Source organism: Choloepus didactylus, chromosome 8 (assembly GCF_015220235.1).
Source record: "Choloepus didactylus isolate mChoDid1 chromosome 8, mChoDid1.pri, whole genome shotgun sequence".
In the NCBI taxonomy this organism is placed as follows: Eukaryota; Metazoa; Chordata; class Mammalia; order Pilosa; family Megalonychidae; genus Choloepus; species Choloepus didactylus.
Genome location: NC_051314.1, coordinates 93,472,075 through 93,490,755, shown reverse-complemented (window position 1 = coordinate 93,490,755; position 18,681 = coordinate 93,472,075). Strand labels below are relative to the sequence as shown.

Sequence of the window (18,681 nt, the reverse complement as noted above, 5' to 3'; positions counted from 1 at the left end):
GATAAAGGCAATATATGAAAACCCACAGCTAACATCACACTCAACGGGGAGAGACTGAAAGCTTTTCCTCTAAGATCAGAAACAAGACAGGGATGCCCACTATCACCATTGTTATTCAACATTGTGCTGGAAGTTCTAGATAGAGCAATTAGGCAAGAAAAAGAAATAAAAGGCATCCAAATTGGAGAGGAAGAAGTAAAACTTTCACTATTTGCAGATGACATGATTCTACATGTAGGAAATCCAGAAAAATCTACAGCAAAGCTACTAGAACTAGTCAATGAATACAGCAAAGCAGCAGGCAACAAGATCAACATGCAAAAATCTGTAGTATTCCTATATACAAGTGATGTGCACCAAGAGGAGGAAATCAAGAAAAAAATCCCATTTACAATAGCAACCAAAAGAATCAAGTATTTAGGAATAAACTTAACCAAGGACACAAAAGACCTTTACATAGAAAACTATAAGAAACTGCTAAAAGAAATTGAACAAGACCTAAAAAAATGGAAGAACATACCATGTTCATGGATTGGAAGACTAAATATAGTTAAGATGGCAATTTTACCTAAACTGATTTACAGATTCAATGCAATACCAGTTCAAATCCCAACAACTTACTTTACAGAAATAGAAAAACCAATAACTAAATTTATTTGGAAGAGTAAGGTGCCCCGAATAGCCAAAAATATCTTGAGAAAGAGGAATGAAGTGGGAGGTCTCACACGACCTGACTTTGAAGCATATTACAAAGCTACAGTGCTCAAAACAGCATGGTACTGGCATAAGGACAGATATACTGATCAATGGAATCAAATTGAGTGTTCAGAAGTAGACCCTCGCATCTACGGACAACTGATCTTTGATAAGGCAGTGAAGCCAAAGCAACTGGGAAAGAGCACCCTGTTCAATAAATGGTGTTTGGAGAACTGGATATCCATTTCCAAAAGAATGAAAGAGGATGTCCATCTCACATTTTATACCAAAATTAACTCAAAGTGGATCAAAGACCTAAACATTAGCACCAAGACCATAAAACTCTTAGAAGAAAATGTAGGGCAATATCTTAAAGATCTTGTGATGGAGGTGGTTTCTTAGACCTCACACCCAAGGCGCGAGCAACCAAAGAACAAATAGACAAATGGGATCTCCTCAAAACTAAACACTTTTGTACACCAAAGGACTTTGTCAGAAAAGTAAAAAGGCAACCTACACAATGGGAGATGATATTTGGAAACCACATATCAGATAAGGGTTTAATATCCCAAATATATAAAGGAATCCTGCATCTCAATAACAGAAAGACAAACAATCCAATTAAAAAATGGGCAAAAGACATGAACAGACATTTTTCTGAAGAGGAAATACAAATAGCTCAAAAACATATGAAAAAATGCTCAACTTCACTGGCTATTAAGTAAATGTAAATCAAAACCACAATGAGATATCATCTCACACCTACCAGAATGGCCATTATCCAAAAAACAGAAAATGACAAGTGCTGGAGAGGATGTGGAGAAAGAGGCACACTTATTCATTGTTGGTGGGAATGTAGAATGGTGCAGCCTCTCTGGAAGACAGTGTGGAGGTTCCTCAGGAAGCTAAATATAGATTTGCCATATGACCCAGCTATTCTATTGCTAGGTATATACTCAGAGGAACTGAAACTTAAGACACAAACAGACATTTGTAAACCGACGTTTATTGCAGCATTATTCACAATTGCCAAGAGATGGAAACAGCCCAAATGTCCATCAAAGGACAAGTGGATAAACAAACTGTGGTATATACACATGATGGAATATTATGCAGCTGTAAGACAGAACAAAGACATGGATCAAAGACATGTGGATGAACCTTGAGGACATTATGTTGAGTGAAGTTAGCCAGAAACAAAAGGACAGATTCTGTATGGTCTCACTAATATGAACAGACATTAATGAACAAACTTTGGGAGTTAAAAGCTGACAACACAGGCGACCAGGAGATAGAAAGAGGGCAGAGACCAGCCATTTGATGCTGAAGGACTACAGAATGTTTAGGATTGATTGCATAGATCCAGAAATAGATCGCATAATACTGTGTGATGGTAGCAAAGTATTGTAAGTACACTGAACAAAGATGTCTGTGAGTAAAGCTGAAAGAGGTGGGATAGGAGAATATGACACCAGAGGTAAAGATAGATGATAAAGACTGGGACTGTATAACATGGCAAAAACTGGAGTGGCCAATGACTGTTACTAAATAAACAAATATAAAAATGTTTTTGCATGTGGGAAAGCAAATGAATGTCAACCATGTAGAGAGTTGAAAAGGGGATGGTATTCAGGAAAGAACATAATCAAAGCAAACTGGAGACTGTGGTCAACAGTAACATTCTAATATACCTCCATTAAATGTAACAAAGGCAATATGCCAATGCTAAATGTATATGAGAGGGGGATATAGGGGAGGAATATGGGATTCTTGGTAGTGGTGTTATTTGCTGTCCTTACTAGTATATTGTATTGTATGACATGTTATTTTTCTTTTTATCATTTTTTTCTTACTGCTAAAAAAAAAAACAAAACAATTTTTCTTGTAGTAATCAATATGTTCAAGTGCTGATTGTGGTGACAAATGTACAACTTTATGATGATACCATGAACAACTGATTGTACACTGTGGATAAATGTATGGTATGTGAATATAACTCCATAAAATTGTAGGAAAAAATATATATAGGTGTAAAAGTGTTGGAGAAAACATGGTGAGAGGGATGACGCCTCACCAATATGGACTAACTACAATGTGCGTTCTAGTTTGCTAATGCTGCAGAATGCAAAACACCAGAGATGTTTTATAAAAGGGGGGTTTATTTGGCTACGCAGTTACAGTCTTAAGGCCATAAAGTGTCCAAGGTAACACATCAGTAATCGGGTACCTTCACTGGAGGATGGCCAATGGCGTCCGGAAAACCTCTGTTAGCTGGGAAGGCACGTGGCTGGCTTCTGCTCCAAAGTTCTGGTTTCAAAATGGCTTTCTCCCAGGACGTTCCTCTCTAGCAAGCTTGCTCCTCTTCAAAATGTCACTCACAGCTGCACTGAGTTCCTTCTCTTTGAGTCAGCTCATTTATATGGCTCCACTGATCAAGGCCCACCCTGAATGGGTGGGGCCATGCCTCCATGGGAATATGTCATCAGAGTCATCACCCACAGCTGGGTGGGGCACATTCCAAGCAAATCTAATCAGCACCAAAACGTTGGCCCCACAAGACTACATCAAAGATAATGGTGTTTGGGGGACACAATACATTCAAACTGGCACAATGTGTAAACTCAGAATTGAATCTTAGAACATAGCCTAACATGGACATAATAATTGTAATAGTCCCTAGATTGTAAGCTCTTACGGCAGTTAACTCTATCCCTGAATTGTAATGCCTATCTCTAAACTTTGAGATGCTGATCCCCTAGTGTATAACCTGATTGGTCTCTGGAACAATGCATATCTCTGAGACACCTCAAACTCAGAGCTAGAGCTCGGCAGATATGAATGTCAGTATTAGTGCATACAGCCACTGTCAAAAAAAAAAAAAGCAAAACTGAAAAAGAGCCCAGACTTCAATTAGTGATATGAATGAAGCAGGTCTGGTTAAGACCAGGGCAAGCCAGGCCAAAGGGTAAAGGTTGAAACTGATTGTGTTTTAAAACTTCAACTTCCATATGAGACCAAGGGAAGAGATAACTATTTGGTACAGGATCTTAATTTTCTAAACGGTACAACTCTACAGTTGATTTGTTCAAACACCACAATTGCATGGAACTTTGAATAGGAAGTGAGATACGGTAGGTTAGTATAGGCTGGAGTGAAATAGTGACACATCCCAGAGTAATTTCGGCAGATAATAAAAAATATATTCACAGCCTCCCCCTCCCAAGCCCCGAGGATCTGGGGGAAGGTGCAGATGTGTTGGACATCCTCACCTGGACTGGTGTTGATGTTGTCACAAACATTGGGACTGGCGGTTTGATGTGCTGAGCCCTCGAGCATGAGACTTGCCCTTATGAAGCTCGTTACTGCAAAGGAGAAGCTAAACTTGCATGTAATGGTGCCTAAGAGTCTCCCCCTGAGTACCTCTTTGTTGCTCAGATGTGGCCCTCTCTCTCTCTAACTGAGCCATCTCGACAGGTGAACTCGCTGCCCTCCCCCCTACGTGGGACCCGACTCCCAGGGTTGTAAATCTCCCTGGCAATGCAGAATATGACTCCCAGGGATGAATGTGGACCCAGCATCGTGGGACTGAGAGTATCTTCTTGACCAAAAGGGGGTGCAAAATGAGACGAAATAGTTTCAGTGGCTGAGAGATTCCAAATGGAGTTGAGAGGTCACTCTGGTGGACATTCTTATGCACTATATAGATAATACCTCTTAGGCTTTAATGTATTGGAATAGCTAGAAGTAAATACCTGAAACTACCAAACTCCAACCCAGCAGTCTGGACTCCTAAAGACAATTATATAATAATGTAGATTACAGGGGGTGACAGTGTGATTGTGAAGACCTTGTGGATCACACCCCCTTTATCTAGTGTATGGATGAGTGGAGGAATGGGGATAAACACTAAAGGACAAATGGGGTGGGATGGGGGGATGATTGGGGTGTTCTTTTTTCACTTTTATTTTTTATTCTTGTTCTGGTTCTTTCTGATGTAAGGAAAATGTTCAGAGATAGATTGTGGTGATGAACGCATAACTATGTTATCATAATGTGGACAGTGGATTGTATACCATGGATGATTGTATGGTGTGTGAATGTATTTCAATAAAACTGAATTTAATTAAAAAAAAAAAAATTACAGTCAGTGGTGAAACACATAAGCTCAAGAAATGCAGGGCAACAAAAAAAAAAAAAAAAAAGGCTTACGTTGTATTTTCATTTCACTTGCTAACTTTCTCACAGAGTAGCCTCATCTTTTTAGGAAGCCCTAATGACTCATAACCTCAGATTGGCTGTGGCAGTTAATTTACTGCCTTTTAGTCTAAAATCTACTCATTTTCATACTACTTTGTGATAACAGAGCTAGACCCTATAGACATTTCTCCTTTCCAACTGACCTTTGACCTTTGACATTAAAGGATGCTAGAATGATTCTGCAGGAGTATAATAGGAGGAACTTCCCTTCCTTCTTCCCGTGTGACAGCCAACAGACTGCTGAGTGTGTTGGAGGTGGGTGAGGTTTGAGGTTGGAGGTATGCTCACCTAGCTGCCCTCATGGTTTAGCTGCAGCTCACATCCCTCAGCAAGCTTTTCCTCTACTCAGTATCAGGCTGCTCCCGTGGTTCAGCTGCAGCCTGTACCCTCCAGCAAGCTGATTTCCTACCAGTGAACTAGGTATTTTTGTCAGTCACACCTTTTTCCAGAAGTCTGAATCTCAGCCTGGGGAAATGGCTCCTGTAACTTTCTAAGTTCCTTCCTTTTTAGTTCTCCCTCAGCCCTCACTCAGTCCTCTCACAGCTGCTTCCTACAACTGCTACTTCTGTAAACCTTAGAATCCTCTTTTGACTCAGTTTAGTAGTTAACCACTCTACACTAACAATTTTTCATATTAAAATTTCCCTGTTCATATAACTGTTATAGCTTCTATTTCCTGACTTGACCCTATCTCCATCATTAATTTTTATTTTAGTGTGGTTGGAAATTTATTCCCCTTCCTGAATAACAACAGGTGCTTATTAAAATCAGAATAAGCATCTTAAAGAACTGGTAGCAATGATATGAAGTTAATATAATCCAAGCAAGGGTTTTTAAGTTGATATACAATGTTATTATGTAATTATGTTTTAATAAATAGGACTGGTTACTGAGGATCACACGATGCTCCTTAAATTTACATTATTAAATCTGTAACAAGGTGAATATTATAAAGTCAAACCTTTCTAAAACCAATGGAAACCTGTGACATACAGTAAATATTTCTAAGGTTAATTACAATAACTCATTGCATAGAAAAACAAACATGCTCTACTTTATATATATTTATAATTTAATAATGCATATGTAAATGCCATTTTAACCTGATACTTTTCAAATTCTGTAAGAATGAAAAGCTACTGAATAGCAGAAAATTGAACATCTCTGCTCATTTGACATAAACACTTATTGCATTAGATAAGCTATATATTACAGTTGTGGTTCTCACCCACTGATTCTAAGATTAATTCCAGAAACTTTTTGAATAATAGAGTTCACTAAGCTATTTTTTACAAAATAATTTGAAAATGCTGTAATTACAGCATTTCAAAAGTTGAATTATATCACACACATTATTTCTATATTACTGCACTCACATTTTGTTAAATTTTTGAAAGTAAAACAGTTCAAGAAGACAACATAATTGTTTACTTTGTTCAGGAGGAGTAATGGTAGATAATCTCTCCAAATTGTTTATATAATCCACTTGCTCAATGCTGAAAGTATTCCGCTATTTTCTCCCCTATATCCGAGTTCAGCACGTGAAAACATTTTTTCATCACTTTGAACTTTGCTTTAAACAGTTCACAACCATATTCCAAGTCTGTCACATCTTGACTTTTTCCTAAATTACTATTACCAAGAACATTATCATTTTTGAGAGTTTGTGCTTGAATTTTATGCCTATAATTAAGGCCTACTAAAAAAAATTAGGAAAAAAGGTACAAAACCTGAATGACTCTTTCCATTCCCCATCAACTGGAAACATCTGGGGACACTTACGTGGAGACAGCAGGCCTCTTACCTCTTAGAGCAATTTTGGAAATGGACTTCACAAGTGGAGATAAAACAAGTTGGACTATATTTAATTATCTCTAAGTAGAGTGACCGACTGCCCAGAACGGAGGGGTTTCTAGAGATACGGGACTTTTAATACTAAAACAGGGAAAGTCCCAGGCAAGACAGGAGAATTTGTCACTCTACCTCTAAGTCTCATCTTTAACCTTGTTTATATGCATGGAGATAGCAATGATCATTTTTATTCATCAATAACAATATACATAACCATAAAATCTGCTGGCCTACCTCTATTCTCATCTGACATTCTTTCAATAAGGGAGAACAAAACGAAGAAAACACTAAACACAAGTTATTTAGAAGTCATCTGAAGTTTGACCTCTAAGGGGGAAAAAGCATATACAAAGACCTAAACTACCTAAAAGGAGAGAATTTTCTCTTCTAAATTTTTCCTCCTGTCCCGTCTATATTTGGGATGTTCTCCTCCTCCTCCACTCTGCTGCAGTATCTCTCTCAATGCTTAATTAATGCAAAGCTGACTATATCTCAAATGTCTCTTCAACTAAATATCTGCTCTCCTAGTGGGACTAAAAATCTAGGAAACATGTATTATGTATTAGTCTGTTATTTCAAGCAGTCTCAGAAGCAGATTTGCTTTCCATGAAGTCAAAATGTCTGCTTTGTCCTCATGAAATGCTAATCACTAACTTTGGCTTTAAACTTCCATGGACTTCAGTTATCTCAAGGTATGCCACAATGTCCTCTAAATGGCAATGAAAGCTGTTTTCATTTAAAATAACATAATAAAACTTTTTGAGTGTAAAGATGTTGCCAAAATATGTGCAACTATTCCAAATACCCTGAAAATTACTTTTGTCTTCTTTAACTCCTTCTAGTCAATATTTCCCTTTTAAAGATTTGAGATCAGAGTTATCTGTCATTTACCATTCTTCAAAAACCTGTTGCATTTAAAAAATCTAATATTTTCCTTCAATTTCTCCCCCCACAATTTCTTTAATGAATATCATCTCCTTTAGCCATTTTTAACTGCAAAGTTTATCCAATAGTGTTCCATATTAAATGATATAATTTCCTAGAATCCCAGCTAACGTCCTCCACCTTCACTGTTCTCATTAGAATCCCTTCAAAATGAGCATGTCACATCCACACCTAGATAAATGCCAGTCATTCCTCCTCCAGATTCAGGAGAAATTAAGGAAAAAAAAAGTCATCAGGACGAATTTCTATACAGAGGTTTCTTGTCATTTAAAAGATTCAATTCAAGTAAATAAAATGAGTGCCTGTAATATACAAATTTTAGACAATCTTTTTGGATCGTCTCTGTTTTTTATCTATCACAATATCATGCATTCAAAAAAAAGTATTGCTTTTACTTAACCATTCATTCATTCATTCTCTCAATAAGTATTTAATGAATGCTGACTATGTGCCAGAGACTATGTTCAGAAAACACAAACCATGTAGTCTTTTATAAGAATTTAAAGTAAAATGCAATATATAAATAAGATGACAGGGTTTTACAGGATTTCTGAGTTACAAAGAACTTAACTGGGGATGTCTAGCTAAGGGAAATTTACTAAGGCTTATTAATGTGTCCTGGCCAAGTCTTTTCAACCAAATGGGACTGAAGTTCCTATATGTGAATAGTGGTATTTCCAACATGAGATATTTGGCAAATCCCTGAATCTGTATAAATAAATGATCACATAATCTGTCAACTAAACCGGGATACTTCTGAGTGTGATAAGGAATGCTTTTGGTAATTACTCGAAAACATCAGGCCTAAAGGTGGGACTGCCCTGGGCAGTATGTAGGACGTACAGTAACAACACACGTGAAGGCCTGGGAAAAGCTCTGTGTGCCACTCACACGGAACCAGTGCTCTCACCAGCGCTGAATTCTTTTCCGTGGATACAGCACCATCACTGTTTTAGAGACATGCTAACATCAGATCAAGGACTCACAGCTACTGTGAACTGACATCCTAAGTTTGCCAAGGCAGTGCAATTAGCGATATACTATCCCTTTATTCTCATAAATACATTTCTAACGTAAAAGATCACGTCTCCCAGTCTCTGATTTGGAAAATACAGCAGTGGTAAAAATAGTACCCTGCCTCAGAAATAGGGTAAAGTTTTAAAATTCAGATGCAAAAGGCCAAAGATCAATGTAACTAGACTCTTCCCTGTCACTAGGGGGCAGAAACCATTCATGTGATGAAGTAAAAAAAGAATTCAAACACTCTCTACAAGAGGTTTCAGAGATTAAGTGTTTTAGAAAGTTTTCCAAGCAACAGAATGAGATGCTATACATTTACCCAAACTAAATTTCAATGAAATATTATTTTTGGCTTAAGCCTGGATATAATTTTATTACATCCAGTGTTTGAAAATACATTTTTAAAATTAAATGTGAAAAAAAATTATTGAAGTCAAACATTTTAGGAAATATAAAAGCCACGTTAAGTTTACTTACAATTGACATTAGTGTTAGTATGTAGTGCTGCAAATTCTGTCCATGATGGTGAACCATTTTAGCATCAGCTGTAACCATAACTTCCACATATCTTGGAAACGATAAAAAACGTTTTTTCCTGGAATGTAATAGACGTCTTTCATCTTCCAATGATACATTTTTTGAAGGGTATTGCAAAACTATTTCCTTCTTTATATTATCTTCATTCATGTTGCTGTAGTTATGAAAAGGTAAAATGGTTTTCTTTATTTGACTTTCTAGAGGGAAAAAAGAAAATAATGTGGAACCATTAAACTGATGTAACTAAAAATATTGAAAAAATAAAAGTCAAAAATATTTAATACTTACACATCTGCTTCCAATGTGATAACAATAAAAGGAAAAAGAGAAATTGTTATTTAAAACACTGTGGTGCCTCCCTTTATCCAGTAGATGGACAGATGAGTAGAAAAATGGGGACAAAAATTGGATGAAGAATAGGGTGGGATGCAGGGGATGGAAAGACTTTGGTGTTCTTTTTTGCTTTTATTTTAATTTTTTTTCCTTTCTATGTGTGTTAATTTTTAACGCAATTTTATTGAGATATAGTCACATAACATACAATCCTTCAACGTGTTTTTTAATTTTAATTTTTCCTTTCTATGTGCTTTATTTTTCTAATGCAAATTTAGCTTTTATTTTTAATTTGGAGTAAGGGAAAGGTTCAAAAATTGATTCTGGTGATGAACGTAAAACCATATGATGGTGCTGTGCATAACTGATTGTACACTGAGGATGACTGTAGGGTGTGTGAACATATCTCAATTAAACTGTAGTAAAAAAAGTAAATGAACAATGTGGGGAGGAGGGGAAAGGGATGTTTTGGATATTCTTTTCAATTTTAATTTTCATTTTTGGAAGTAATGAAAATGTTCAAAGTTTGATTGTAGTGATGAAAACAACTATATGACGAAACTGTGAACAACTGATTGTACACTTTGAATGACTGTATGTTATGTGATTATACCTCAATAAAATTGCATAAAAAGAAAAAAACTGGGTACAGCATCATCATGAGCATTACTATTCATAGCAATGAAGTTTGCCCAATGTTCACATAATCAAAGACTATACTAAAAAGCCTGCATCTAAATCTTGTTTTAACCGATAGTACTTTTCAAAAACATTTACTAAGCATTAAGTAGAAAATAAAAATCAATCCAAGGGTCCTTACGCTTTTTTCAGTAGGTTTGAATCCTCAAACCATCAATAGCATTTAATTTCATTACAGAGTAATCACATTTTGTAGAGTGAAACTTCATGAAATATAGAACTAAACTGTCAATATACAACATGTGCAAAGTATGAGCAATAACAGAAATTAATCCATATAACAATGAGTGGTTTTTGAGAACCAGAAAGTAAAAATTTTGTAAATGCATTAAATACATTGTTTATAAAATACCTGATTATTTTTATTATGCTTGCTCATATATAAATACATCATTAAAATAACTGAACATCGGAAATTATTATAGTAACTATTTTAAGTCTTATGTTTTTATAGAAACCATTTTTGAATTATTGATTACTTGTGCTTCCGGGAAAAAATCCATAGACAGAATAGGTGACTATCCAAATTCCTTCTCCTTCACTTTGTTCCTCTTCTCTCTTCTCTTCTCTCCCTTCTTCTCCTTTTCTTTGCTAAAGTTCCTGCCAATTGTTTGGTGGAAGTTATTTCGAATAGAAAAATGGGTCAAAGGAAACAGATGAAAAGAAATAAGAAGTCCTGGATAGCTCATAAACCAAATAATCAATACCAAAACATGAAGACTCAGTTTAACTATAAGGATTAGGCATAAGTATAAGATAATATTTTTTTATTATAAAAATAATTCTTTTCATTTAAAGTAAGCAGTAATCCTATGATTATAAGAAAGGAACTAAAGTCTTCAACACAGAATCTCTACAAATGAAATTCTTTTCCTAATTTCTAAAACTATCCTAGCAGTTAATATTAGTTTGCTCTCAGATTTTAAAATGCATCTCACTGGGGAATTCTGTAAATTTGGCAAACTGATTGTACAGTTGTAAAATGTTTTCCTACCATCTTCCTGCTGGAGTGCCTTAAACACTAAAGTAACCATCACTAAGTACTGGGCCTTGGAGAACATCCTAGATATCTATGACATATCCAAATCCCAGAGCTATCAGAAAGAAGGCAAATATTCATGCATTGATTTGTTTATTCATTCATCTACTTCATTCATTTGATCATCCATTTCATTCATTCAAAATAAACATTTTTGAGCACCTACTATACAACAAGAAATGTTTAGAAAACAATAAGCAAATAGCAATCATAAAGGCTTATACTATAGGGGGAAAAGACAAAAATATAAATTAACAAATATTTAAGATTAAAATATCAGTAACTTTAAGTGCTTCCATAAAAGACAAAACTAACTAGACCTACCAGAAAGGCAAATTTCTTTTAAAAATCTGATAATACCAAGTATTGGAAAGGATGTAGAGTAACTTTGCTCACATATTGCTGGGGGTAGTTTACCCACATGAAAGGAAAATATATGTCCACAAAAAGACATGTGTAAGAATATTCATGGCAGTTGTATTCATAATAGCCAAAAACCAGAAACAAACAAAATTCCTATCCACAGGAGAAAGCAAGGAAGGACTGAGAACCAAGCTTCAGGAAAAGATGATTTCCCTCTGTGGCAGCTGTGTTCACGATATAGCAGCCCTGGAAGTGATTTGCAAGGCTACAGGCAGTCCCTCACCTGAGAGGGAAAAGTCTCCCTCCACACTCCTCAAAAAGATAACTTCCCACTTTTCAAACTGTTTATCACTGGTCTAGAGAAAAACAAGTCCCATCTTATTTTCCACTGCCTGTCAACATCCCACTGGCTGAAAATCTACCAAAGTCTGATCACTCTTATCTTATAGGATATAAGATATCCTATATCTCACTGGCTAACAACAGTAATTTGTAAAAGAACACAACTCTTTTAGGGAAGCAATGTGTATGACTTGAAGAAGTCAAACTGACAGACTAAGCTAGATTAGATGACTTCTGGTCAGGCAAAATTATGAAAGAAACAGACAAGAACTATAATTAAAATGCAATGGTAACAGTTTACATTACAGCATATACAAAAAGAGTTTCCAGAATAAAAAGTATGTAGACTTCAAATTTAAAGATTTGATTTTGGAGGAATTAATCAAGAAAAAAATAGGGGAAGAAAAAGTAACACACATCAGGATCCCATAAACATTAATACGCTTACAAGAACATATTACAAGAAACTTGACAAAAAAAAATTTAGAAGAAATGGGCACTGTGGGGTACTGTTATGTACCCCAGAGAAGGCCATTCTTTTAATCCATTCCTGTGGGTGCAGATCTTTTGGTTAGGTTATTTCAACTGAGATGTGACCTAGCCATTCAAAGTGGGTCTTAATCCTTTTACTGGAGTCCTTTATGAGGATAAAAAACAGAAAAAGCCCAGAGAGCTCAAAGAGAAAAGCCCCCGAGAAGCTAAGAGAGGACATGCAGGACACACAGAGAAAGCTACTGGAACCAGAAGCCGAAACAAATGAAACCCAGGAGAAAAGGACCAGCTGATGCCGGCATGTGGCACAGGTGTCCCAGATGCCAGCAGTCTGTTTTCAGAGTCCCGGCATCATCTTGTCAATGCCTTGAATTGGACAATTATTAATTAATTATTAATTATTAATTAAAAATTATAAGAACTATAATTTTTATGCTAATACCCATTGTAAAAGTCAACCCATCTCTGATATACTGCATTTTGGCAGCTTTAGCAAACCAAAACAGGCACATTCATAGAAAAATGCAACTTTCCAAAACTAACCCAAGAAGAATTACAAAGTCTGAATGGCCCTCTAACTTTTTTAAAAATTGAATACCTAATTAACCCTTCCAAAAAAAAATACAATCTCAAAAAGTCTTCACCAGAGAATACCATGAAACATTTAAAGAAGAAATAGCACCAATCTTACAAATACTCTTCCAGGAATTGAAAAAAAAATGAAAAAAATCCAAAATTTGTTTCATGAGACATTGAGAAAATGATAAAGCAGAACATCTTCATGATTTCAGTAAAAGAAAGATTCCTTAAACAGGACACACACAAAAAAATTAACTCCAAAGACTACTCATTTGACTAAATTAAGACTATGAACTTCTGTTCATTAAAAAACACTATTAAGGAAGTAGGAGAAGATATATAACCAACAAAAGGGCTTATATACAGATTACGTAAATAATTATTACAAATCAATAAGAAAAAAGACAAAAAAAATAATAAAAATAAGGGAGACTTGAATACCTCCAAAGGTAAATAAATAAATAAATGAAAAGGTGCCCAAAAATTATTGGTAATCAGTCAACTGCAAATTAAAATACAATGAAACTTCATTACACGTGCATTGGAATGGCTAAAATGAAAAAGACTGAGAATAACAAGGAGTGGTAATAAAATGGAGCACCTGAACTTCTCATATACTGTTAGAGACAGTGAAAATTGGCACAACCACTTTGGAAAATTTCAGTGGGGAAGGAGGGAGCTTGAATAGGTCACATATTTTAGTGAAAAAGGCACATAGCAACTATTTACTTTTAATACATCGCTCTATCATTATATATATAAGTGTATTTATAAGTGCTAAAAAAAAAGGCACATTACTAAAGAAAAACAGAGATACCTACCAGAACGTTCAACTTAATGGAGGAAATGGGAGAATGACTAAAAAAATTCAGCATATGTAAGAAAATAGGAAATAAAGAAGAAACTTCAGAGTATCATTAATAGGAAATACAAATAATAACATATAACATGTAGTGCTTCTTATAAGCCAGGAACTGTTCTGGTAACTTTACTTGTAGTAATTCATTTAATCCTCCTGAGAACCATATGAGATAGGTACTACTGTCAATCCCATTCTACAGATGAGGAATCTACAATATAGAGTGGTTAAAGAACTCACACACACAGTGATGGTGCTGGCGGTAAAAACAATAAAAGGAACAAAACTAAATAGATCATTTAAAGTAATAAAGGTGAATGGGCTAAATTTGCCTATCAAAAAACAAAAGCTATTACCAAACTGAGTTAATAAATAAAATCCAGCCATAAGTTAACAAATAAGTAGCACAGATGAGATTCAAATCCTAGGGATCTGACTCCAAAAGAAGATGAAAGGAAAAAAAAAAAAAAAGAGACCAATAACTGAACCAAGACACAGCATTAGAATAATTCTATAATTTTATAGTTCATCAACACAACGTGTTGAATGAGTGTAAGCAAACTGCAAGAATATAATACTAAGTGAAAAAAAATGTATTTTAATGTATTTTAAAAACTAAAATAAACATACATACTTTTACAAATACATATGGATGCAATAAGACTACATAAAAAGAAAACAAGGAAATGATGACTATGGAATTTAAAATGATGGTTGCCTCAGGTGAGGTGAGGCAGGTGGACAAAATGGAGGGGTGGGTAATGTGGCTGTCTGTGGATTATTGTCCAAGTCCTATATTTTGATTCATATATTCACAGATATTTATTACATTATTAGCAAATTCTTGGGAAATAGTAATACAGTAATGTAGCAGCCGTTAAAAACATAACATGCCAGTTGCTTTGTTGTTGGTGGTGATTTTGTTTGCTTGTTTGTTTGCAGGCAAAAGATTTTTATAACTAGAAAACCCAAGAACTCAAAAACTATTTAAACTAACAATCCTCTACAGAGGAATAGTAGAATAATGGACTCTTAGGCAGGTATTAGAGAACAAGTTGAGTGGGTGGGTTTTAATATGGAAGGATGTCCATGAGGCATTTTTAAGTAAAAATTTAAGTGGCAGAATAATATGTATAATGTGTATAATAATATGAATAGTATGATCCCAATTCTGTAAAACACAAACTCTCAAAATATGTAATTATATATTTATAAAAATACGTATATAATCAACCAAAAAGTTATGGGAGTGTACATCCCAAACTTAACATTGGCTATCTTGGAGAGGTGTAACTGAAGAGGAGCTTGTTTTATTATTGTGATTTTTAAAACTAAAATATTCTTTAAAAACAGCATAAGTAACTATTTTTTAGGCTAGATATTTAATCTCATTAAATCAAATGAAGCCTATTCTAGAACCATCAGTATTTCTTACCATTTGGTGAATGCTCCACAAAACTCCCAGTTCAAATAATTTACTGTGCCTCGAAACAAAGTGTGCTCATCAGATACATTGTGAAATGTAACTTATGTTTTATCATATTTAAACATTTTTCTGGTTCCTTTATATGCCCTATGTTGCTACACTATTGAGTTTCCTTATTCATACTACTAACAATTATAATAAACACATTTTCTGAGTGCTTATTATGTGCCAGATACATGTTATACTGATTATAATGGTTATACTGGTACATTTCACATGTTATTTTCTTTATTATTAACAGCAAATCTATAAGGTAGGTACTACTATTATCCTTATTTTATATATGAAGAAACTGAGGAACAGGAAGTTAAAGTAAACTGCCCATGGTAAAATAGCTAATAAAATATAATTCTGGAACATACTTAGTTTTTAAAACTTAGCATTCTGTAACATAAAAATGTATGAAAATCTAAGTCCTCTATGAATTTTCAGTATTATTAGAAATCTCAAAAACTATTTACTATAGAATTACGGCTCATAGTGTATAAAATACTTTATAGTGCTTATTTCAAAGAGTTTCACAAATTAATAATTAGGGCCCACACCTACTAGGAATAAATGTCAAAGATTGTGGGCTTGCCTGTGGCCAGCTGAAACTTGAAACATAACAGAATCATAACATCATCAGGCCTAACTGCATGCCTGAATCAGTTACTATTACTGTGCATGGGGGCATGTGACACAGGTTAACCAAAATATCAACAGCCACCAACTGAATAAATGGCATAACAGTGAAATGAATTCAGATTTCCTGAATACCAATTATTACATCTGAATTCCACATCACATGATTCTTCTAAAGGTCTTAAGTGGCAATACACATAGAATGTTGAGAATTTAGTAGTCAGGGTTATAATGGAAAATGCTGCTTCCTGGAAAACTAAAAGAGGAACTAGCTAGCTATAGTCATATGAGGTCTGCTCCTCCTTACATTACATTACAGAATGAAAAGGCTGAACCGAGATCTGAACATAGAGGCATTTTGTTCCATTCAGGATAAAGGTGTGAGACAAATCTATCACTGTCCTTTCATTCTAGTGCCCATGAAAAGAAAAAGAGGAAATGGAAACCCCTGAATTACTCCCATTAATCATACACCCAGCAAGAAATTCTTGTTTCTTCTCCTATATGTGCTGCAAGGACCAAGAAGTACTCAGGTCAAGTATCACAGAGTAAATACCCTTTCTTCCACATTCTCAAAAAAAAAACAAAAAACAAAAAAAAAACAACCCAAGGGGCTTGTTCCAAAGGAATATAAGACAGATTTCACTAATAATCTAGATCAGGGATTCTTACCCAGATACGGAGATGGAAACAGGCATCTATTCATTCATACATTCAAAGATTTTTTTTAAATATAAAGGCACATGTATATACTGTCTCTTTTCAGCTTTTATCATCCCAACATCTACACCTGAAGGGTTAAAAAAGGTGGCACATTTGTGTAACCCTGTACAAAGTGCCCACCCACATCTTCAAATCCTATCCTTTATTAGAAATCCTAAGCAAAGAAATGAGACTAAGAGAAATTCACCTACCAACCCACATGTCAAAAGAATTGATGTATACAGTATATCAATATGATAATCCAAACTCCAACTAATTTCTTGAAAAGATGTTCGAAAATCTTTTATCAATGAATTAAACTCATATTCTAGCATATTAATATATAAATGAAATGTAATATTTCATTCTTTAAAGAAAATTCGGAAATAACATGGAACACTGATACACAGTGAATTTATTTTGCAAATTTGTGTGCCTCCTGAAATTAGAATATATCACAACACTATTAAAATTTACAAGCATATTTAACTCTACCTTATCAATCATATCCTTCTATTTTGAGATGAGCCTTCATGGCAATCTATCACCAAACCAATGTGCACTTACTATGATTTATACCACATAACTCCCCTTTGATTTTGAAAATTTTGCAAGGGTTGATTCTGAACTAGAAAACCTCACTCATTATCTTACAATCTGCCGATGTATGCAGAATCATTCCATAAATACTTGAAGTAATTTTAAGTACTAAACATTCCAAAACACTTCTAAAAAACCCAAAGTTACTTCAAAGCAGGCATTTATGAAAGCAGGCAGTTATAAGTACTATAAATTCTCTAACTGCTCCAACAATTCAATTATTGATGTAATACTACTTTTGAAACTAATATTAAGTAATTTGATGCAGTATTAGTATGAGCACTTCCCATTATGTTATTTACGCTATAATTTCTGCTTTGAATATTTTTGGAAAATAAAGTTATAACTCATAAAACTCGACAATGGAATCTAAATCTACACTTTAACACATTCTTTACTCTAATGCTCTGTAAGTTATTTCTTAAACTACATCTACTCTTCTAGGCTCTGCAATTTCTGAAAGTTTTGCCTGAAAAACAATGGAATTCTCATGTGAAATGATCACCAAATCTTTAATATTTTTTTTTATAGTTCCTAGGTTATTTAACTTTTTTTTTAATCTTCATTTTATTGAGATATATTCATATACCACGCAGTCATACAAAACAAATCGTACTTTCGATTGTTCACAGTACCATTACATAGTTGTACATTCATCACTCAGATCAATCCCTGACACCTTCATTAGCACACACACAAGAATAACAAGAATAATAATTAGAGTGAAAAAGAGCAGTTGAAGTAAACAAGAACACTGGGTACCTTTGTCTGTTTGTTTCCTTCACCTATTTTTCTACTCATCCATCCATAACCTAGACAAAGTGGAGTGTGGTCCTTATGGCTTCCCCAATCCCCTTGTCACCCCTCATAAGCTACATTTTTATACAACTGTCTTCGAGATTCATGGGTTCTGGGTTGTAGTTTGATAGTTTCAGGTATCCACCACCAGCTACCCCAATTCTTTAGAACCTAAAAAGAGTTGTCTAAAGTGTGCGTAAGAGTGCCCACCAGGAGGCGGGGCAAGATGGCAGACTGGTGAGCTGTATGTTTTAGTTACTCCTCCAGGAAAGTAGGTAAAAAGCCAGGAACTGCGTGGACTGGACACCACAGAGCAATCTGTCTTTGGGCATACTTCATACAACACTCATGAAAACGTGGAACTGCTGAGATCAGCGAAATCTGTAAGTTTTTGCGGCCAGGGAACCCGCGCCCCTCCCTGCCAGGCTCAGTCCCGGGGGAGGAGGGGCTGTCAGCTCC

General features: G+C 35.0%; 1 protein-coding gene across 3 annotated transcripts in view; it reads right to left on the bottom strand.

Moving 5' to 3' along the window:
* The window catches only part of ADAMTS20 (ADAM metallopeptidase with thrombospondin type 1 motif 20), a 189,877-nt gene that overhangs the window by 126,641 nt on the left and 44,555 nt on the right, over positions 1-18,681 (bottom strand). For all 3 annotated transcript variants that reach the window (XM_037847952.1, XM_037847954.1, XM_037847953.1), the window contains exon 4: positions 9,247-9,503. In XM_037847952.1, the coding sequence (XP_037703880.1) occupies positions 9,247-9,503 (257 nt within the window). The remainder of the gene's footprint in view (positions 1-9,246; positions 9,504-18,681) is intronic.